Raw genomic sequence first — 24,049 nt, 5'->3', positions numbered from 1 at the left:
TGCCATAAGAAGACGCCTTGGAACAAACTGACTGCAAGAACCGATTGATCAACACGACTGAAGAATTACTATTATATCACAGCATAATGGAACGTTTACTCATCGAGACAGATTTTTTTGGGTTTTTTTTTTGGGGCCATTTACAAAAAGTCCGAACTTCGGAATCTGCAATAATTCCCCTCCCATTAACAACAAAACAACACGAGCTTTTGTGCGGTAGACACCGAATGCCAGATGGCGAAGCTGCATCACCACAAGCAAGACAACATAACAGGGTAGTCAATTAATGCGGCCATGCTTCACGGGACAGGTTTTTTTTTTTTTTTACTGGGTCTCTTATGGCGCGATGCCTGTGAGGAACAAATAAAAAGTGTTATGGTCTCATGCGATGATTTGTGCTACAGCCTCACCTTGGTGCGTCCTGAAGTGAGCTGCGGTGGCAGAGATCTGGAGGCAGCGGTGACCCGGGCCCTGGACGTCGCCAGGTTTCCTGTTGAACGCAAAGCCGAAATCATTCATAATTAACCGAAAATGAGGGCTTATTTAAAGCTTTGGTTTTGAACTGCCGCGTGGAACACGGAGAGGAAATGACTACTGAAAGAATATCAAACACTGGGCTGCGGTAAATGCTTAGAGAGTGATGTGCTTTTTTATCGCACAAGAAAAAGGGAAAACAAAGTGAGCGGCTGCACTGTTATGCGCCGGTGTACATGCGAGCAGCAGCAGACGCTTCACGAGGAGCCTAAATCTGAGCTGAATCCCACGGACTCAGGAGTGCAGCTGCGTGCACAGCAGTCCAACAGCCCCACACGCAGCGGAAAGGATATGAACATAGCATATGCAAGACAGTCTGAACATTTCAAAGTTTCTGCACAAGATGTCCAAATGTTTTCTCTGGCTATATCTTCAGAGGCTAAACTGTGATTAATAGCAGTGAAAGAAGCCTTTGAAGCAGGATTGGTGACATCAAAGTCCTAATCCATGGGTGGCAGGATTTTTATAATGAGTGGGAAGTATCTTAACACATTTCAAAGGGTTTACTCCATGAATAAACAATAGCTGCACAGATGTGCCACACACACCTTTAGAAAAATACGTCTGCCGACACAGGAGGCAGCGCTACCCAAGCAGCCGCGTATGGCACGGAGGAAAACCTTTGTAAGTTTTTTAAGATAAAGCCGAAGTGACAGGCCAACAATTGTTCTAGATTTTCTGCCGCACACAGACGAACTTCTTAAATGCAAATATGCAGCCCGGCTCCTGCAATATGACTTCAAGACGCAGTCGTCGAGGACATCGTCTGACAGTGAGCCAAAAACTCAAACACTGGATCAGCGCCCGCCGTCCTCGGAGGACTGCGCACTATCAAATGTGTATTAGAGGCATCAGTCAGACAGTTGAGAGATCAGAATCAGTGCGTGATAGATTCATTAACGGCCGGGGCGATTCTAACTTTAGACAAAGAACGTCCTATCTGTGCCAAAGGTTTTTGCAGCCAGCCAAAGCCAATGCTGAGCCTCGTGGGACTAATGTACACACAGACAGACACACACACACACACACAAATATGCGCGCACACACACGCACACACAGTTTTTGCTGTAGTCAAAACAACCCAAAACATATGATGTGAGAGCACATCAAAGGACTCTTTTAAGCTAGCTGCGATGCTGCTTTTAGCATTTGACAGTTATCTGTTCATTTTTATTTATTTATCGACTCATTTATTCTGCTATTAAACTTTTTTTTTTCATTTTCGGTTTCAGCAAATAGGCTCAATTCTAGACACCCCGTCGTATTAAAATATGCATTTTTATATTTGGTGGAAAGGTAACCAAAGGTCCCAAAAACTGCAAAAATAAAGGAAAGGAAAAGCGCATAATGCGACGAGGTGGAAATACGAGCAGCTAATTGCTCATTTTGAACACATGTTCGTGCGGGAGATTTGTGTTCGGGACTTCGGGAACAGATTTTACAACCTCAAACGGCCCTTTGGCAAAATCTACAGGAAAAAAAACAACAACAACAACAAAAAAAGACACACAAAAGTATGATCCTTGAGAACAGGGGCTGTTAAACTGTGTCGGGTATATTACCAGCACACAGGCAGGGAGGGCCCTGCTCCAATTAGCCCAGAGTAAAGCTGGATGGATTAATTGGAGTGGGTCTTGTGCAAATGAAGTGCGCTCTCTCCTCTCCCCATTAGTGCTGCTGGGCCAGATCATCTGAGCACATTTGTCATGATGAATTAGCGGCTGCGAGTGGAACGGGCTCGTGGAGTGTCACCGCGCTTTCACGCCTCTCACTTCCATGACACCATCAAGAGGAGATGAAGGGGCTGCGCCGCGATGAGAGAAACTGTGACAGTTGTACCTAAGCCTCGCAAATGGACACTCGCTGCTTTCTTCGTGTATTCCTTGGCGGGTCGTATTAATTCATTCTTCTGGCGGGTTTCATATCCCCTCCTGACTAGATGATTAGAGCGCGGGTTAATAGCCAGCATCCTCAAAGATTTCTGCCTCCTGAGACATGAAACCGAGGGAACACCTGTGATGTCCGGCCCGTAAGAAGACCTTCTAATTTAGATACAGTGGGGAACTTGTCTAATGATGTGGGTAATAATTATTCAAACACAGGCGACCAAGAAAAGGGAAGATTTGTTCCTTGTCAGTGGAGTAACTTGAAGAAAAGGCTGCGTACGCTTTAGATTGAACGCTGTCTGTGTTCGGAAAAGATAAAATAACACGGGTTTTAATATAAAAAGGTTAATAATTAAAAAGGGGAGAGCAGGTGAGGGGAAACATTCAGTCTTGGGAAACAGGTGGAGAAGCATCCCACTGATAGTTTCTGCTTCACGCATGTTGCTCTTGGCATGGACTTCCAGGACAAACACAGAGACAGAGCAGTGTGAGGAGAGGGGGGCACAGAGACGGGAGGGGGAGAAAAAAAAAAAACCTTCCCTGGCATCTGTGCGTTCACTTTGAAAATTAAGCCCAGCAAGAATCCTATAGGAAAAAAAAAAAAAAAAAAAAAGCTCAAGCTGGCAGTTGTATTGGGGTTCTATTGACAAGAATAGTCAATGTGCTCGGGATTAAAAAGCAATCCCGCGTTCAATATGACACCTCCCTACACGCTTTTATGAGTGCCAGTGTGCGCCTTGTACTTCAGAAGCCGAGGATCGAGCTGTCGACATGGGGGACAATCAAAGTTGTAAGGGAGAGCAGCCTTCCCGAGCTGAGTGAGCAGGAGCAGCTTGCTGGATATCGCCGCCGCCGCCGCTCTCCCGCTCTCTTTTTGAAAACATGTGATCTAGAAACTCAACTCAGCAACCAAGCAAATTAGATTAAAGCACCCGTAACCCCGCGCCACCCTCCCCACCCTCCATAACCACCACCGTTTATGCCTAGAGATGGCTCCGGGGGCTGTTGATTTAAATGCCATCCACTACTGTCAAAGCAGATCAATCATAAAAAGCATGGTGTAATTGGCTTTTAGTGACACAACACAGTGTTGCATTTATCAAAGGGTGTCGCACCATGTGACTTAGGAGAGCCGGCTGCTCGCCATTGATGTGCCGGGCCGTCAAAAATCTCACTGCTGACTCAAAACATTCCCCAATACCGCGATTAGGGGAGAAATTGGACAAAAGTGTTAGCTCGGTGAGTGTGTCCCCCTCTTGGGAAGTGTGAGCGCGTGGAAGTCGAGTGAAAGCGCGCGGCATCTGCCCACTGGGATGAAATAAGGCTTCAGTCGTGGGGGAGAACAAAGAGCCAAATGTGTCACATCGCTGGGAGAAGCCTGTCATTTCTGCGCAGTAGGATCTCCTCACATGAAGGGAGATGGAGGGAGAAGCAGCGGGCGGGGGAGAAACCGTGGTGTCACATGCGAAGCTGTAAAATCAATATGTGACCTGTTCCGTGTACATCGTGGTCTTGGAATCATGACCTAAATAATTAGCTCGTTCCTGAGAAAACATGAGCAAAACCGCCAGACACTTTCTTGCTAACAATTTTGTTGCTGGAATTTGTGGACACCACAGTATGATGTGGTTAAAGGCTGCGTCTTTAAAGCTAAGCGTGGGTTATGTGTTGTATAATCTGCAGAGTGAAGACACTCAGTTTAAGAACTGCAGCGTTCACTTCCGAAGTGATAGGAACAGATGTACGCAGTGGAATATAATGGAAATACTCAGGCAGAGGTCTTTAAATTTATAGAAGTACTGTATTAAATGTACTTAGTGATTTACCGCCTCTGACAAACATAGAGATTAAATTCACGGTTGCTTTGTGTGTATGGTTTTTAAGAAGGTTGTAAAAAGTATTAATCAATCTATGGGAGGATTTTTGAGCCTGATAACCTTTTTTTTTCCAAGGCAGCGTTGAGATGAAAGACGTGCTATATGCTAGGTGTACATCTCTTTCTCTCCACAGATATACGCCACAGTAAATCTGACTTTATATATGCAGATTTCGCCACCTGTTTAGCTTAATCACGCGATTTTTCTTTTAAAATGCTGACTTGCTTGCTCCCGATTTAAACCGGCAACAAACAACATTAGTTCAGGCCCCGTTTATACCGGCTATTTTTCAGCATACTTCTACACACTGTTTGAAACTCCAAAAGATGAATGGCGAATAACACAAAGAACGGATAAACATAGGAAACAGACTTTTGTCTTCACACTCCGCTGTCTGTGAACTTTTGAAGCGAGGATCATCACTCCATTTTCGCCCCGCGCTCTGACAAAGACCTGGCAGTCTCCGTGTGCAGTGTGTGTGTGTGTGCAGAAGTGCGGTGCTACAATCAGCAGGGCCAGACAGCCCTGAGGCCACACACACACACACACATAGACAGTGTCAGTGCAGCCGTACTGTGACCGCAGGCTGCCCAGTAAGGCCGTAGTAGGCCTTACTGCACCCGGCCAACTCAAACACTGTGGTCCCCCCTGATCTGGGAAAGGCCCTGGCTCTGAGGAATTTGTCCATGCAAATACATCCCATTTCCTCTGACAAAACACCACCACATGTCCAAGCCTCAAGGACCCCGCATTCTGCAGGGCTCAAGTGGTCTCCCGCCATTCACCGCCCGGGCGCCCTTTTTTACTTTCCGGGGCCTTCCCACTTCCCTGCATCTCTCAAACATGAACCACGTCGAAAAAACTGTAAAAGAATTCATAAAGATCATCTGGTTCAGAGGAACTGTTTCCGCGTCGCTGCTACAGGAACATTAACAACCAGTGCATGCATAGTTTGACATCTATTATTTTACTTCCATCACGGTGGAAGGCTCCAGCCTGTGAGGGTGTCCCCTAGTGGTGACACCGTGAGGAGACAACACGGGAGTGTGAAACCACCCTGGTGCAGAAAACAGATTTCCATCAGATCCCCCCAGATAATGGTAATTTCACAGATAACAGTGAATCTATAATGTGAAGCAAAATGCAAATTAAATCCCCCCGCAAATTTTTAGCCTGAAGAATAGATTTATAATTTTCTTATGCTATACTGTATCTCACTTTAAACAGGGCTCCATCTTTTGCAGAACGATAAGCCGGAGCTGAGTGTTTCATAGCTTTTATCTAATTAAGAGATCTGCGGTTTCACAAACTGCAACAGGAAGACTGGGACTCCGAGGGAGTGGGTTGACACAGTTCCTTTAAATGAACAGGCAAAAGCATCTATACACTTAGTGTGAGCCTTTCAGGATTTAAAAAAAAAGAAAAAAAAAAGGCTTGAGATGCACAACACAGTAACTGTTTATTTCTCTGGTAAATCATCAGATCAAATTAACTTGATCCCCCAATCTAAATGGCAGGACAGGGACAAAAGTGAAGTGGAACAAAAGGAAAGAAAGAAGCTTTTAGACCTAGCTGACTATGTCGGCGTCAGTAAACATTACAGCGCATCTTTGTTTCAATTCGGTGCCTTTGTGCACTGAAATTAAGTGTGCTCTGAATTTGTTTTTGTTTTTCTTTTTTTATAGAGAGCACTCCTCTGAAGCTGTTAATTGCAGAAAGGAAGTGGCTGAATGCTCCCTTGTGCACAACCTGCAATTGAAGTTTACAGACACACTAGGCAAGCTTTCTACAGGAGCCCCGGCTAAGGTGCCTTTTGTGAATTGAAGCTCCTTTTAATGCCCCGGAGAGTGAACGCAGGCATTTACAGGCCCCTAAAAAGGAAGTGAATCACATAATGTGGCTTAGCTGAAATAAAGTAGGAAGCGGAAATCTGATCATTTAAAACACCCATTAGCATTTCAGCTAAGTCAAGTGACCAGGAGGCCTCAGCCACGGCTAATGACAAGCACATTACTCTACCTTCATTTAGCCAACAGAAAAGAGGTGGGAAGAGTTGCTTTTGTGTTCTCTAAATACTATTTCTTCATCCCCGGGGTATTTAGGAACCTTATCATAAAAATATCCCGCTGCACCCACTATCTGTAGATAGCATTCAGCAGCGCGAAACCAAGGGGGACAGCTTAGTGAAAATAAAAACAGAGCGCCGTGCGGAGGGCTGAGCCTCTCAAGAGATAATGGAGACCGCAGATTTATCCGGGCACGGCACACAGAGGCTTGAAATGAAGGGGGACCGGGAGATGCCTGCGAGCCGCGTCTTTACGAAAACCCACTTACCTGAACATTTATGGAAGCACTAGACAGCAGCACAATTCATTAATGTGCCCGTCCTGAAATCGTTAACAATAGTTTGTCTCAAAGGAAAGTTTCCATTTGAATTGCGGTTAAGCAGCACAGTAACGTTTCCCTTTAGTGGCTGAGGTTTTACTAAATAGATTTTTTCATTTTTTTTTTTTTTTTATTGAGGCTTGTTTCATATCGTACCTGTTTTAGTTAAGGGGCTGGAAAAGAGCTGCTGCAGAAGTTTGTTCTCCGATGTTCTCAACACCACAACGATGTCTGCGGGAAGAGTGTCTCTGTTTTTCTCCAGAAATCCATTCACGTTGTACATTACCTGTCGAGTGGGACATGGGAAAATACACATTAACAGAATCTTTAATTACTGCGTGTATAGGGTCAACTGAGATGGCTTCAATTGAGTTTCTATTTTTTATTTTTCTGCAAATACAGAACACGGAGTAGAAAATTAAATTGTAAAATTACATATTTATCTGATTTCATTTAGTTTTTTTTCAAGAAAATCACAGGGCTGCATTTAGGAAGTCCCTGGTATTGTGGATGCTCTGTGTCACTTAGATTTACTGTTAATAGTAAAACCTGTGATTGTCCTTAAAGTCTGTTGCTATCCTGTTGAACAAATTGTTATTCATTTCATTTAATCAAATGCTTGCAAAGTTAGTTTGTTCATACACGTGTACAGTGTCCCTGATAGGTAATTATTGCTCATCTGAATCTTTAATATACAAGAGTTATAAATTTAAATATGCATTTGTTCACAATTTCTCTAAGAATACTTTTTTATAACACAGTTATGCAAAGCTTTTCAAATAATGTAATTAAATAGTAATATCTGCTGTATAAAAGCTATTTACTCAAACAACGCAGTATATGCACAGATCCACAGAGTAATTTTATACCTTTCCCGCATAATGCTGAATTCCAAAGCTAAGCTCCATGCATTTAGGGATCCAGAAATATTTGCAGCGCAGATTATCCTCAAATTTGTCTGTAAGCAAGATGTGACAAGAAAAAAAAAAAGAAGACATGAAAAGATGCTTTATGAATGGCACCAGCTGCAGCTACATTCGCCGACCTCTGACCTCTTATGTAATTCACCATTCAGGACTTTTATGTTTGATGTCTGAGCACGCTGCAGACGCAGTTCCTGTCTTACCCACTAGGGTCTGGTCAGTGGCCTGAGGGAAGCGGCTCTCTTCATCCATCAGGGACAGAAGACCCATTGGCTTCTGCAGGAACATGTCCAGAATGGGCCTGTTGTCCTCGTAGTCCACCAGGCTGGCATCCACTCCCTCGCTCTGGTATTCAATCTAATTAGAACCAGTGAATGTAGAATAATCTAGTTAATGGTTTCTCTAAATGACCCAATTAAACAATCTGGGCTAAATATGATCAGTGCATGCGTGTGGGGAGGAAAAAAAGGGAGTTTCTAATCAACCAAACCAAACAGTTGCAGCTGGCTGTGTGTGTCTACGGTGGAAGTTATAATAGAGTCTTTTACTGAATGCATAAAGCAGAACAGCTCCAAACCAACAAATAGAGCCACTTGCTTATTCATAATTTATTTCAGTGTGCAAATAACCCACAGTCATATCATATTATTGCATCTATTTAATTTCAGATCAAAAAGTTGCTTTAAATATATATTTTACTAATAAAGTGGAACCAATGGATCTAAACCGTCCTCATGTTTAAGTCATTAACTCTGAATAATCAGTTTCTGTGTACAGCAAGACTCCACGCCAAATAAAAATTCCCCTTCCCACTGAGCACCAGCCCTACATCAGGGATGAAACTTTTCCACGAGCTTAAGGCCCTATTTTCAGTGATCAGTGCTATAATTAAACTAAAAAGGGTAAATGTAGCTTCCGATAACAATTCTTGTAAATATTTAAATGTGACTGAACGAGCGTTAACTATTTCCAGAGTCTGGCCTCGACAAACGATTAGTAAATTCTTCTCTGTTTGCAACAAGGAACATGTTTTAAACTAATTAAGACTCAGGCTGCTTGTAATAAAATGTTGCATATAAATAAAATTGCCACTGTTTGCTTTGCAATTCCTTCTGAGATGAGTATTGTAAAGTTAACACAAGCTACAATGCATTACGGCAAAATGGTTCTTGTTTAATGTCTATTCATTTCCATCAAGGAAAATAAAGACGTCACACACTTCAGGGTAAATAGCTTCATTAAATCAATTAAAGGAGTTATTTGGTGGTGCACAACAGTATAAACAGGCCTTTGCTTATCACAGCCTGACTACAAGCGGAATGATCACGTTGAAAGCATCTCCGCGCTGATGGATGTGTAAACACATAATATTAAAATGACTGATTTCCATAGAGTTGTTTTGTTTTTCTCAACATATTTCTGAGTAGTTTGGCGGACGCTTTCATCCTAAACACGTTACAGTGGTGCATTAGTGCAGATTAGTGCAGATTATTAATAACCTCCCTCCCTCTCCTGTGTGGAGAAAAAAAAACAAAAAAAAAAAACTCACCTGTTCAAGGGCAAATATGTGCTGGTTGAAATAAAACTGAATCTGCTCGTTTGCGATGTTGATGCACAATTGCTCAAACGAGTTCTTCTTGAAGTTTTCAAACCCAAAGATGTCCAGGATTCCCACATTCATGCCGCTCTCCGCAGCACTTCAAAGGAGAAAAGGGGGACAAACAAACTTATTCTTCTCTGTGATGGAACGGGCGAATCCCCAGCAGCCGTATTAATTGATAAAACTTTAATGATAATCCGAGTTCAACCCAAATACGGCGTCTGGTCTGGACGGCCTAGTCTGGTGAGAAATCATAAACACTGGTTTTCAGAAAGTCAGAACTCCTTTAATGGTTTTGATTTGGTCTCTATTGATTTAACCTCAAGTCATTTTCAATAACTCCACAAACAATACCGATCCTAGAACGCAGCATGAACAACTTTAACGTCCTGCTTTTTGTATTCGCTGCTCGGAGCTGCTACTTTCATGATCAGTCATTACCCGCTGCATGCAGAGGTCACCTTTAGCCTGTGCTACCGGGTTATTAGCGGCAATAAGGAAACGGCAAAGATGACTGGAACGCAGACAGGAACTCTGGCTTCTGTACATCTCTGAGACATGACTCCCTGACAGTCAACGCTCATATTTATGAAGGAATTCTTTTTGGATCAATGAAAAACCTCTTTGCAGTCTCTCTGAAGTCTTTTTAATCATCCGAACATTATTTTCTCGGCACGCAACTCCGTATCAAAAATTTATTAAAACATTTTTTTTTTCTCGCTCTCCTTTTGCTTGTCTCGTGCTCGCCCATTGATATTCTCCTCTGCATGTTTGCATCTACCTCCGCAGACTTCCATAAAGGTCACCGGAGCTCTGCACAGACTCGCGATCGGTCAAGACAATCGAAGGCGAGAGAGCAGCGGCAGTGGACGTCCACACAAAAAAACACGCGCTCACCAGATATTCATGTCCGGCTGCAGCAGCGAGTTGATGCGGTTGACTATCCAGCTGAAGAGGCGCCCGTACAGGGCCTTGGACATGGCGTCGCGGACGTCCGTGGCTTTGTCCACGGTGTTGGTGCGGATGATGGTCTCGCCCCTCGTGACCACGCACTGAGAGGTCAGCGCCTCCTGGAGCTCCTCTGGGCCGATGCAGAGGAGAGATGCAGCTGAGAGAAAAACACAAGAGAGTCAATCAGACCTGATAATCAAGAGGCTCATGTCTTATCTTCACATTTGCATAAAAATAATCACCCACCACTCTTTCACTCTGAATGCTTTAGCCTCTGTACATATCCACGCGTATAGAAAGGCTTTATAGATAATTTAAACTGATTACAGAAAGTCTTTTCTTGGTAATATATGATCTATTGTTTGTGTTATGCATATATGAACAAGTGTATTTTGCAGAAGACATCTTAATGCTCTACTGGCTCACACTCATACAAAAACCTAAAAACAACTCCCTAAAGGACCCATGAGATCGAAGTAGTTAGTCTGTAAGGAGTAGATGAAAACCACTTGTTTTTTTTTTTGTTAACTAGAACAAGACATGATCTAATATATTGTATCTCACCGTTCTCTAAGGCCTCCGAGTTAGGCACTTCACTCTTATCGGTCTGATGCTGAGATGTGATGGCAGCAAATTCAATGTTGCCAGTGTTCAAAATGGCCGAGAGGATTCGGTAAACAGAGTTAACCTCCTAAAAAAGAAAAAAGAAAATGTATCATTACAGCACCCGGTGAATCTGCAGCCGAAATCCGTGTGCTTGACTTGAAAGTTTCGCACCTCCTCCGTGAAGCCGATATTTCGGAAGCACTCCTGAATTGCATCAAACTGCTCCTTGTACAGTTTACTCGAGACAATGTCTTGCATCACTTTGCAGTGCTGGCTGTCGATGTACCTGCGGAGGCGCATAACAGCTGTGAGTGTTGTTGAAGCGTTGAAACGGCGGGACTGAGATAAAGTGGTGCAGCACCGACCTGGGAGGCGTCCTCTTTGGCAGTCTGTAAGTCTTCAGCTTGTCTTGGTGGTAGAGCCCGGCGTACATGTAATAAAATATGTGGAAGTTTTTCTCTCCCCTAAACGAAAACAAGCAGGAAAAGTCAGAAAAGTCACACAAATCCTGCTCCAGTGACACAAACCGAGAGGCACCTACACGGCCTGTTTAATGACCCTCGACTTCTCCAGCAGGTATTCTGATATCTTGGCCCCGATGACCGCTCCGGTCGGCGTGAACTTCATCTCCAGGTATTTGCCGAAACGACTGGAGTTATCATTGATGGCCGTGCAGGCGTTTCCGAAGGCCTCGACGAGAGGGTTGACCTGCAGGATCTTCTCGCGTAGCGTCCGATTGTTTGCCTGAAAGCGACAGCGCATTCCTGTGATGAATTCTGATGTAGCCGTTATGAGTTAGTGTAGAGTTTGCGGAGCAATCGGCACTGTACCTTTCCCAAGAAAGTGAGATGTTGAACAATCAAATGGGCGCTTTCTGTTTTCCCTGCACCACTTTCTCCACTGATGATGATGCACTAAAACAAAAGGAAACCTGGTAATACATACTGACACAGATACAGTATTACATACATTATTCTGGTTGATTTAGAGGAAAAAAAGTCTAGAACAAAATGTCTAAAGTTCATTCAATCCAACATTTTAGGGTCATCCCTATTTTAAAAATATACATACTAGTTTTCCTTAAAGTCTATTAGTTGTATTATAACACTGTAGGATGTCTTAAATTATTTCTCTGTAGAATACCTGGTCCTTGCAAAAAGTCACCATTCCCTGATAGGCGGCATCTGCGGTGGCGAAGATGTGCGGAGGGTTGTCAGCTCTCTTCACACCGTGGTACAGCTTTGAGAACTAGCGGGAAACGTAGCACGATTATGCAAGTTACAAGTTAAAAGCAGTTTACAGAATCACTTGCGGTAAGGAGCGCTAACAGCACCTGGCGTACGGTAACATCCAAGAAAAGGTTAAATCGATTAAATATTAGACTTGGTAATTTGTAATTAGTAATCATGAAAATTATATATTCCAATATAGTACTTTGTAAATCAGACTTTGTGTTTTTTCATTAAAATTGAGACTGATTAGTTGACATGAAATCATGTCGCATGTTGAACTACACGGTGCGTCACTTATCTCGCCCAACAAACAAGCTGTGCAGGTATCAGAGGTTCCAGGATAATGATTTAATCGTAGCAATGACTCATCCTGCACTCGGGGGTGTTCTCATATTTTGCATCCAATGAAACGCTCACTCAAATCTTCACACCCCCCCACGTGTCCCTCCTTTATTTCTCAGCTCGGTCGTGCATGGCTGGTGCCTGCTCGGGCCATTAGAACTGACCGACTGGTGCAGGCTGCCTTCCCTGACGCTATTTTTAACGGGAAACACACCGGTATGTGGACGACAGAACCTGTGGCATGACTGATGGCTGCTCATTCATCACTGTGACTGAGGGACCGCTGCAAACATTCGTGTGACTGGTTTGTCACCAACCTGGGGGGAGTAGATGCTGAGATTCTGGAAAGGATTGAGAGCGATGAGAATGTCACCGACGTAAGTGTACACCTGCAGCTCGTCATACCTCTTCTGGAGATGGCTGATTATTATCTCCTGCAGGAAGACACGCACGCGCACCGCATCAAGAGCACTGTACCTTCGGCCGATCAATGCGCGATGAGATAAACACGTTAAATCTTACCTCATCTAAGAACTCCAGGTTTACCAGATCATCATCAGGACAGCGCTGTATGATGAGGGTTTTACGAGTATTGATCCGCTCGTGCCTGCACGAAGTCAAGGACATGATAATGGCTCTGAGAGCATTAAAATTACCTCTAAATGAGAAACAGTAGTTTGACTGGCTAAATGCAAGGCCCGGCCACTTCCAAGGGTTTGTGTGAAGCCCTTTAAGCTCTCCCAGGGGACACATCTCCCATTATCGCAGGATGTGATTGCACTTCATCTGTGTTTTGACCTATCACTTTCCAATGAGCCCCAGTGGGCAGAGGTCAACGCGCAGCCAGCTGGCTCCACGGAAACCCCGGGAGACACCGACGAGTGTGAGTAAGGCAGGAAAATAGAGCTGTGTGTGTGAGTTCCTACAGCTTAATGTGCTTTTATGTGCACATGGACAGGCAGAACAGGCTGCAATTAACAGGGAAAGTTTTCATTTATATAATATTTAATGGATGAGGTGTTTCTACACTTTCCTCGCTATCATCTGTTCTCAAGAAAACACTAAGCCATCAGTGACCATATTTAGTCTCTAGGATTCAAGGATTTACTTCCCATATATTACAGAATATATAGGTATAAGGTATATATAACTTACCTATGGGTAAAAGGATAACTTCATAGTTGCTGAAACAGTATTAAACCAAAGCTACCACCAGATATCCAAGCTAGTCCTGAACTGAGCTGCACCATCAAATGCTTTAGAAATGCTTTTACAACCATTTATAGTGTAAACGAGAACTTTTCAAAGCATCACAAATGACAGCACAAACGCAGAAATAAATATTTTAGGAGAGAGTAGCCATTAATTAATCTGTAATCTCTCACAAATGCAGGTGTTTGTATATAAGCTAAAAGTTATGCTAACGTAGCGGATATATTAGCATAGACCATAAATAGGATAATGTATTTCTGTTAAGCTAAAATTGATAGTTTCAAAATACTAGTGAACTAAATTTTACATATTTTTATATTTCACCACTCACTGTAAACATCTAGTAACAATAGTTCTGCCAGTTAGCGTGCTAATTAGGAAAATGGCTATATAGCCGAGATATCTTAAGGTGTTGTCAGTTAGCTAGCTCGGTTAGCTGTGTCGCATATATAGTTACTGGGTTTAAATATTTAGTGACGAATAATCTCCATGTAGTAACTAGTTGAATTCGTGCAGTACAGCCTACTTTACTGTTTGCTAAACTCTTTGTAGAAATACAGAGGAGGGAAAGGCGGATACACAGGTACAAGTTCTTGAAAAAAGGCGTTCAAACACCTCTGGCTACTTTTCAATCCTTAACACAGCATCAATATTAAAACATCCCATTCACAAGATGTATCTATATTCTATTATGATAAATAATCAATCATAAGCATAAAAATATTCAAGCTTCAGGTCAGAAATTGTTTCCTCCTCTGCCTTTGTATTAATTTTGTATCCTGAATATATTGTAAATGCATCGGCACATGAATACACTCAGTATGTGGCCGCCATAAAGCGAGTCCCAGTCACCATGTCCCTATACAGAGGGACTTGAGACCTCTAGCGTCTAACTCTCTCCTGCTTTGAAGTAAGTCACACTATACCACCTACGGCAGCGACTTTTAAGTTCTCTATGTCTTTATTCTTATCTGCCGTCATTGTTTGCTGATCTGTGGCATGAAGACTAAACCAGGCGAGCCCAGTTCTCGCCCTACAAGCTCCTAATCCCATTATCCACTCTCACTGTGGACAGGAATTCGGGATCAGGCTCAGGCACCGACGCTGCACACTCCCGGGAGTAAACAGAGCTGGCACAACATCAAGACTCCCAGTCAAGGGCAGGTTCAGCAAACTCCTTTATAATGAAGATTAAGCGTTGCCAAAGTCAGTATTTCTCCGGTTTACAGGAGACTTTCCGCTCTGTCATTTGCAGCCATCAGACTGCCTTCAAAAATACAGATTCAACTCTCTGTCTATATATATCTGTGTGTATCTACCCTCATCACACATAATGATTTTTTTTTTTTTTTTAAACTATCAAACACAGAAGCAACGGTGCCGATTTACAGCATTAAATCCATATATTTATTTATTCAATCACTGGTTTAATTGTGGGGGGAAGAATTGTAGTAAGTCAAATGATTTGCGCAACCACTGGACCAAATGAGATTTATTAATCTGGAGTTAGTCAGCACAATCACTCCTTCTGAATTAGTCACACTCCCCTAACTTCTTTTTAATCACATGCTGTAATGTCCATTACTGGGTCCCCTCATCATTTCTGAGCTGGAGTGTAAGAAGATGAGAGCCTGCCCCCTGCTGGACAGACAAAATATCACCACTGATGGAGATTTCCAGCACCCAAACAAATGCAGCGGCACAGTTTGTCGTCACAGCGTGTCGTTTTTTGTCTGACTCAAGACGTACATTTCAAGAGACTTACTTGGTTTTGGTTGTGCAGCCCACTTCCTGCTGCTCTCGGATGAGAGCTGCTAACTGCCGCTGGAGTGCCACATCTTTGCCGTGGGCCTGCTTGATGAAGGGGTGCTCCAGAAGGTGCGTCACAGACGGACGCGCCTCAAAATCTTTTATCAGACACCTTAAGAATTCAAAAAACAGCGCACATGTCAGAGAAAACTAAGGAAGCACCGAGGCACATGAAAACCTGAGTAAACAGCAAGGTTCGGTCACCTGAACATGGCGAGGAGGCGGTTTTCTCTAGATCAGTGTGACACACACCAGCAGGAAGCTCCTTGTGAGTGTTTTTAGGTGTAGGACCCTAAGCTATCGCCTGAGTACCACATGGTCACTGTCACCATGGCCCCCGAGTCCAAACAAGTCCTGCTACGCCAAAGCCGACGGTCCTATCTGTGATGTGCAGTGTTTGCCAGCAGGTGATGTCGCTTTGTGATAGCGGCCTGCGGCTACATTTCAGACAGTAATGCCAGTTCCCTGCTAATAATGACTCCTCAACACCACATGCACACACACACAACAAAAAAAAAAACAACCCAGGAGGATCTAAGAAATTAAAAGACTTTGAAATCGCCTCCGTGATGCGTTCACCAACCATCCACATCACTTACGCGTTCGGCTAAAGACTGAACAGCGTCTGAACGTGTGCGAGCATTACAACACCAGCAATCGCGGGCAGAGGCAAGATAGGAGGGAAAACACCAATCTAGTTCCCACCTCCTAATCTGCACTGAAATTCTGTTGCTTTTATCAGTTTGTTCAGCCCCTAAAGTTAATTCCATGAATTCATTAGCGTCAGGACATTAAGCAGAGGTTGCCGCTATTAGCAGGGCCGTGCTGCCGGGATGCTGAGCGGCAGGCCACTTTGTCACAGGAGTCAGCTCTTTGGCTGGCCGAGTGCAGACACTGGTGATGGATTTATTATCCCAAATCACCCCCCCTCCCAACACCCCACCCTGACACACACACACACACACACACGCACGGGCTTGACAATGCCGAAAAGGCTTCACAAACAGCCTGCAAAGCTTGATAACATTGTCACTGCCTCTCCACATTGAACCCTGGTGAGCTTTGTTTGGGGAGATTAACTTTGATATCATATCTCACAATCCATTAACCCAGATTACAGAGCTGCAATCCAAAATTAGCCAATAAAAACCAATGCAATGACACTGTAAAAAAAGAAAGTATAAAAGCTAATATCGCTACCGTGGTTCAAGGGGGAAATATGCCCCGACTGTATCCTGACCGATCAATAACTGAAGTGGCACAAAATAAATAAATAAATAAATAAATAAATAAATAAAAGGCCTCAGGGCAGATGGTCTGTTTGTTGTTTTTTTTTTCAATTACTCCTCTTTCCTCCAATGCAAACATAAATGTTGGCCAGAAAGCGTGCCCACACAAATAATTCTCCAGACAAATTGAATTTTATTTTCTCATTACGGCCCAGGCTCACACACACCTCTCCGCTGTAGATATTAGGGTTGTATATTCCCAGCAACCATTACAGGCCACGGGCCGACATTATTAGCTCTGCACGGCGGAAAAAGGGAAATGGTAAGTTATCTGGACCTCAGATGGAGCTGATAACTCAGGTGAATTAGTTTGTTCCTGCGTGGCAGATTTACACAAATGAAAGTCGATGAATAGAAAGACAGGAGGCTTGATAGAATCTGGCAATAAAATATCAATTTCAGCTCCGTCCGTGTTTACATGTGCCTCCCCGCTCGGGGCAACGCGCCGTCACCGATGTTCACTTCAGCCTGATTAAAGACGCGTTTTAGAATTTCTTACTGGACAAATGGACCATTAAAATACACAAACATAATGCAAACCTCATCTTAAGCTCTGTGTTATTATGGCTGGAGCTCCACATTCACAGACTGTGTATAAAATGAGTGCAAGTTTAAAAATAAATGTACTGAACACGGGTCTGACCAGTTGACTGGCCGACATATCGTTTATGCTGAAACTATGCTGACCACGGCAATGATGACATGCTGTTAATAGTGACACACAAAGCAGATGTATGGTACATACAAAAGTCCATTTCAGTTTGGTGAATCACAGCAACAAATAATTTACAGGCTGAAGTTTTATGTATATTTGGCCTTTATTTTTCTTATTTCGAGTTGAATACCGCTGTTTGTGGTTCATTCTTCTTCCCTTTACTGTTTGTACATGCAGCTATTGCAAAGACAAAATCACAGTGCGACCGTTGACTGGAGTTTACCTCGTTAAAATACCTTGTTGGGCCGTTTTACGTGATACGGTAAAACACAAATGCAGGTAATATCTCACTCCTCATTGTTCAATCATCTGCACCAGAAATATAAACATACCTTTATTAAGTCTATTCAAATGTTTGGGCTTCCTACTAGGTGACAGGTGAGTAGAATGAGTTTTAATGAATATTTTCAATGCTGCAGGGCTTTTGTCTGCTTCTTCTCACTCCAAAAATTAGCAGAACCTCAGGAGTGCTCAACATTTTTTTTGGGTTGGATCTTTCTTGAACTTTAAGTGCTTCTGTCTGCTGAGTGCTTTCACAACACTTTCAGGAAAATAACTGCTTCTCCGCAAAGTCTTAAGGCTGAAAGAGAACAAATGGGCTGACGGGGTGGAAGTTAGAAGAGACTTACTGGCCGATGAAGTGGCTGAAACTTCTGCACCACTGGTCCGGATTTCGTAACGTGGGCGAAGGATTTCTGAAACAGATTCAAGACGAGCTAAATTCAGCAGGGTTTTACTGAACGCGTTCACAGCACAAGATCATTGCAGTAAATTGGAAAGACCCTTGAGACAAATGATAGCCGGCAGGACGGAGTGTGACCGTCAGACTCCTCGGAGGGTTTTAGGTGCGAGGACGAGCCTGGTCGGGGTCCAGGTCCGTGGCAACTATAGAAAAAGTGACAAATGATAACTGCTCCTCCGCTGTCTGGCAGCGAGCATCTGCCACCGGGAGCCAAAAGTTATGGGAGCTAGTTATACCTCTGTCAGCAGCATTTACGGAGGCCATCTATAATGAGGCTAACACTTTTCAAGCGAGCACGATGACAGGAGGCAGGTCTGCGCGAGGAGCCAAGGCTGGACGGGGGCCTGAGTACAGTCATCTTCGCGAGGAGCTGTCAGTCTGACAGCTGGAGGCTGAGCCTTTTGTCACTGTCGGGCGAACAGCGACACACCTGGCATTTATTAACTGCGTTCGCTCGTTCACACGTGTTGTTCCAGAGAGCTGACAGTCAAGCGGAACGTGAAATCTCAAGAGTAAAAGAAAAAAAAACAACATACATCTGCATTTGAAAAATGAAAACAGTTTCCTGACAAACAAACTAGAAGTAACGGAGATGCAGCTACGCATAAAACAGCTACATATTAAACATCTTCCTTCTTCTTCTTTTTTTTTTTTAAAGATACAAGGGAGGCATGTTAGGGTACAAAATCTGTCATTTTCCGCAGCGCCACGTTAGTCGAGTCTTTGATAAGAATTCAGGCAGGCAATCCTTTCCAAAGTGCAGATCAAAGCCAGTAACCGACTGCCTCAATGCAACCTCTAATATGAGCCCGAAGACACGTTCCTCGCCTTGAAGTTGTACCATACCGCTCATACATTACAAAGTCAATATAGCGGCGCGCTGCTGATAACACTGTCAAGTGCGCTCATTGTGCCTCGCAAATTCAGGCCATTTTTTTTTTTTTTTTCTCTCTCTCTCTCTCTCTCTCTTTCCGTATTTGTGAGAGTGCTGGCTCATATTGTAAACACAAATGGCTTATTCAAATTTAGGTCCAGGCGGCGCTCGTGCTGTCAGCCGCCGCTCCTCAGCAGTGGATCGAGGCTATATCAGAGAGGTGTCAACAGCTCTTGACAGCTGTAACTAAGCCACGGAAAAGACAAAAATCAGGCCAATGCCATGTTTGAATATGACACTTGAAATGCATAATTTATGATTCCGCCATTTCCCACAGGATGTAAAACATTGTTATTTTTCCATTCAAGCCATCGATCAAGTGGCACTTTGTTGAGCGTCGTCAGTGCTCACTTAGCGACTGTTTAAATCCCCTTAACACCGCACACATCATTATAATCATCGTCATTTAGAAATATGAATCTGCGCTCGGCAGGCCTCCGTCGCGCAGTCGAAAATAACACTTAATTCCAGCACAGCATCTAAAAAATTTATAATAACTACAACAATATTGATATATTTTCCTGATTTACGGCCGTACTTTAGAGGACACTGGATTATCCGCACAGTGCCCTTTAAACAAACTTAACTTAGAATGAGTACAAGAGCCAAAATGAAGACTTATTCAGCCGACGGGCCGCGCGCTTAAAATTTCAGCTCATCCATCACCGCGGCCGCGGCACCAGCACTTCTTTGAGCATACATGCATGAACACAGAGAACCACTGCTACATTTATCATGTCACTGGCGGCTACATTACGGTGCCGAGCAGTAAGATAGCTGCATCAAAGGTAGAGATATTAAAGCCTTTACTCATGATTGGAAAGTCATCCAGCCAGCCAATAATCTCCTGTCAGAGGGGGGGGTCAAGGCTGCACCGGCGACTGATAATGAGAAATCTGGGACATTGAGGTGCACGGTTACGTCACTCTACCCAAACTTTTTTTGAAAAACGTGAAATGCAGAAAGCTGGGCAGAGCTGAGTTCTGTTCAATGGTGGCTGGTTTTCACTGTAATCTGCAGGGCGGCGTTTCTTATAATCAGCGTGATTTCTTCCTGCCAATAATGTGTGACAGAAAAGTTGGCAGGTTTTCAACTGTGATCAACCTGAAAGAAAAGGTTTCATTTTTCTCGATAAGGGATTCAGAGCCGGGGATCTAGAGGCAGCACTGTTCATCGATTCCCCCCCACAAAAAAACAACTATTGAAGGGATTGTCAATTATTAATAAGGTCTAGATCTAGAGAGGTGGGAGGGCCGCAAAATCTTTGGTTGATTAGACATTTTATACATTTTTTTTTTTATTTTCCCCCACAATTTTGCCGCACAAATTTAAATTTCCTTAAATACACATTAACAAGAATCCAACATATTTTAGCATTTAGCTATGTTTAAGTTAAAACTGTCAATAAAATAATTACACATATATAGATAAAGAAAATAATAGACAGATTGACAGTTTTAGCATAGCATAGCGGTGTTGTGATTGGCACGGTAGCGATGGGGACGGAGCTTAGATTGAAATTAAAAAATGTATATTTGAACCTGTGTATTATTTGAATATGTGAATATTGAATGCGAAATACCAATAATAATGAGAAATAGCACTAGTTTAGTATTGAGCATATGCAGTAGGTAGGTGGTCCCTACTTAATCTCTTCATCAGTTTGTGGGTCCTTGGTCTGAGAAGGTTGAAGACTCCTGCACTAGCGCCACCATGAGGTTGATATTTTTCAGTCTTGAGGGATTTGAATTCTCATTAAATTTGGTTCAGTCATTCATGTCCCCGTCAAGTTGAAGTGAAACACAGCGCTATCATCCACCACTCACCAACAGATATTTGAACCTTCAGCCTCCACTTTAATATTAACATGCTACTAACACTGTAAACTCAGATGATGATGAAAAACGTTCAGTGTTTATGTCAAAAATCAGCACGACAAAATCTTGCCTTTAGCTCAGAGACTAAAAACATCCTGACACACAGAGCTCCTAATGCGCCTGTAGCCTCTTGGTCTTGATGAATAAAAGAATTTTGGACGTTATCCTTCTCAAAAAAGCATCTAAAAACGCACGTTAAGCAAATCTGCAGCTATTCTTGTGTGAACTCTACGTATAATAGCGACGTGTAAGACAAAACATGAAGCCAAACTATCTGAAGATTTCATTCTGTGCAAGAAGCACCAGAAACTGTGCTGATATCCTTCATCCCAGGCTGTTCTGCTCCACAGACTATAACAGTGCTTTATTTTTTATTTTTTTCACGAGAGGTGTCTCTCAGCAGCACACTGGTCTGGATTTCATTAGCCTTTGTTGCCTGTGACAAGCCATCATTTACTTCATCTTCTATCACGCGTGTCCTGGTCTGCGCTCAGACGGGCGCACGCACCGGTTAATGTGCGGCCGATCTCGAGAGGAGATCTGGACGAATAAACACAACCTTGGACGCCTTTGGCGGCCGCTTCCAACCTTTACAACGCGCTTCACGCACGCCACGGCTTGACTTTACATGGACGCCGTGAGGCTGTAAAACACGGCGAGCGCTGGCTCAAGCAATTAACCTTTCCGCATATTAAATATCAGAGGCCGCCATCGTCTCGAGTATCTGTAATTAATTTAGCAGTTGATGATTTTACAACTTTGCCCTCTGACGTGCTCCATTACCCACTTTCATGGTCACCGTGAACGCCACGTATCTGTCATACACACTGTAACCCACTCAATTAGTTCTGATCAAAACAAAGAGCAGGTGGCAGAGGTAAAAAAAAACAAAAAAACAAACACCTTGGGTTTAATTTAAAACATAAAAGAGTAATGATCTATGCCTGAGATTTAAGCATATGCATGACTGGCAGCATGTCACAGCTCATCAAGTGTCTGATATTTCTGAAGCACAAACAGAGCAGGCACCAAGGTGACCCTAATTCATCGAGCTCATCAGCGTCCCCCTCTGACAGGTATCAGAGCTCCTCTTATCGCTTACAGCCTTATAGCCGGGACGAGAACCATTTCCACCTGTGCAGATTTCCCCCGCAGCCAAACCAAAACAGAGACATAATAGGTATTTGCTACAGGCCCCTGGAGTCAAAGTGGTGATAGCGCTGAGTGTTTATTGGCCCCACAGGAGCCGTTAAACCTTGACCAGAGAGACTGTCCGGCAACGTATATAACGGAGCGCGTAACGCGACCCCCCCAGCTGAGTGTATTTGTACTGTGTTTTGCCGTTACGACACATTTCAGAGAGGAAGACTGACAAAACTGGGAGACAAGATAAGATTAACCACGTGACAGTGAAACCTTTAGCCTGGAAACGCATTACTGTGTGCGACTGTAAAACATCACGATGATGAAAACGCCCATTGCATATTTTAGTGCTCGCAGGGATTTCATAAAACACATCCCATCCAAGGACAATACTTCACGAAAGCCCCCTCTGCTAACGGTTTGTGACGTATTAAAAAAATAAATAAAAAATACCAAGAACTCTGCAATCATGAAAACCTACACAGATGAATCTCCGAGATATCCCCATGAATCACTCCCACCGGCACTTAAGACCCAAAGGTGAAGCGCGTTTCCTTATTTAGAAAGTAATTCATTCAGGAGCCGTAAAAAAAAGCGCGGTTTTCCCCGCCGTGCCGCGGTGACGAGGAAAATATATCTGAGATAAATGACATGTTAACAGAATCATTTCATGGTTCGACTAATTCACTGTGATTTATGTCCGCGACCGCTAAACATTTAAAGCAGAGGTTCCCATCAAAAAGGCCAAAATATCTGCTTTGATTGGAACAGAGAGGGAGGGGTGTCAGTTAAAGATAAACGTCCAGTTGTGTCAGTATCAGTTATCTTTAACATCTAAGAAATCTGAAGCAATGAAAATGCATATAGCTCCTCTTATTATTTATCAGCGCTAGTGAAGAAAAATAGTGAAGAAATCACTCATCCAGCTCCAGATTTTTTTTTAACACAATCCAAAGCAACAAAGGGCTATAATGTGAATGCATGGGAATATTCTACCAAGGCGTCCCGTTATCAGCCGCCCATTCTCTTACAATTATTGTGCATTCTGGTTGAAATTTGGTGCTGATGAAATGCTGCGCTAGCTCCCACAATCCCTGCTACACAAGGCAATGCTCCTCTGTCTTTTGGGGGGAGGAGATAATATTGTGACGGGGGAGGAGGTGACAGCCTCATCTCAATGTGAATGGAGCTAATCACCAATGCAAATTGCAATCAGAAGGGCATATCTCTACCTAACTGAGAGATAATTGCACGATTGTGCGGATAACAAAAGGTCAACCGCGTGCAGCCACTAAGCTCTCAAATGATCATCAGACGCACGCCATTTCCAGCGGCGAATATTTTTACAGATTGAATCACTGCATTAATTTTAAGGCCAAACACTTCTATGTTTTTTTTGATGGCGGAGATTTGAAACACTGATTATTCAGCAGATGCTGCCTTTCAGATAGCGAAGATGAAAACGCAACGAGAAGCACGGATCAAACCATAACAATCTGGCTTGCTTCTGCTATAAGCAGCGTCCAAATCAAATCCCTAATAAGTATAAATTCAACTTCTGGGACGGCGGTGTCATGTTTCACCTCTAATGTCACGTTCAGTTTCTCATTGTCCTCCTGACTGAAGGGGAGGCAGTGTTTGAGTGCCCTTGAGTGTGGGCTGCCTCCAGCTGTGTGGTTGGAGCGCCCTCTACTGGACCGACTCACCGTGGGATCTTGAAGAGGGCTTTAACCGGATGCATCTCAGCCAGTGGGGGATCTCCGTCTGCCAGCTCGATGGCTGTGATGCCGAGGGACCACACATCGCAGCGGGCGTCGTACGAGTAGTCGTACTGCTGTTCACAGGCTATGACCTGGCGACACAACACCACGGGGAAACGTATCAGCCACTCACTTTGCCTGTCATCGAGTCCTAAAAATCCATTTCTTCCACCAAAGCACGCAAAAAATAAATAAATAGAGGAGATTAAATCACTATTTAGAAATAGATTTA

General features: G+C 43.5%; 1 protein-coding gene across 1 annotated transcript in view; it reads right to left on the bottom strand.

Moving 5' to 3' along the window:
* Positions 1–24,049, bottom strand: part of myo3b (myosin IIIB) — a 66,382-nt gene that overhangs the window by 32,383 nt on the left and 9,950 nt on the right. The window contains exons 9-25 of the mRNA XM_047601451.1: positions 23,764–23,909; positions 17,991–18,056; positions 15,314–15,469; positions 12,859–12,943; positions 12,654–12,770; positions 11,906–12,010; positions 11,593–11,676; positions 11,304–11,506; positions 11,128–11,226; positions 10,934–11,048; positions 10,721–10,847; positions 10,103–10,313; positions 9,155–9,302; positions 7,809–7,962; positions 7,552–7,640; positions 6,839–6,968; positions 411–490 (exon numbers count right to left, since the gene is read on the bottom strand). Of these exons, the coding sequence (XP_047457407.1) occupies positions 411–490; positions 6,839–6,968; positions 7,552–7,640; positions 7,809–7,962; positions 9,155–9,302; positions 10,103–10,313; positions 10,721–10,847; positions 10,934–11,048; positions 11,128–11,226; positions 11,304–11,506; positions 11,593–11,676; positions 11,906–12,010; positions 12,654–12,770; positions 12,859–12,943; positions 15,314–15,469; positions 17,991–18,056; positions 23,764–23,909 (2,115 nt within the window). The remainder of the gene's footprint in view (positions 1–410; positions 491–6,838; positions 6,969–7,551; positions 7,641–7,808; positions 7,963–9,154; positions 9,303–10,102; positions 10,314–10,720; positions 10,848–10,933; positions 11,049–11,127; positions 11,227–11,303; positions 11,507–11,592; positions 11,677–11,905; positions 12,011–12,653; positions 12,771–12,858; positions 12,944–15,313; positions 15,470–17,990; positions 18,057–23,763; positions 23,910–24,049) is intronic.

Source organism: Mugil cephalus, chromosome 12, assembly GCF_022458985.1.
Source record: "Mugil cephalus isolate CIBA_MC_2020 chromosome 12, CIBA_Mcephalus_1.1, whole genome shotgun sequence".
Classification (NCBI taxonomy): domain Eukaryota; kingdom Metazoa; phylum Chordata; class Actinopteri; order Mugiliformes; family Mugilidae; genus Mugil; species Mugil cephalus.
The sequence above is the reverse complement of the archived record's forward strand: the minus strand, read 5'-3'. Positions and strand labels throughout refer to the sequence as shown.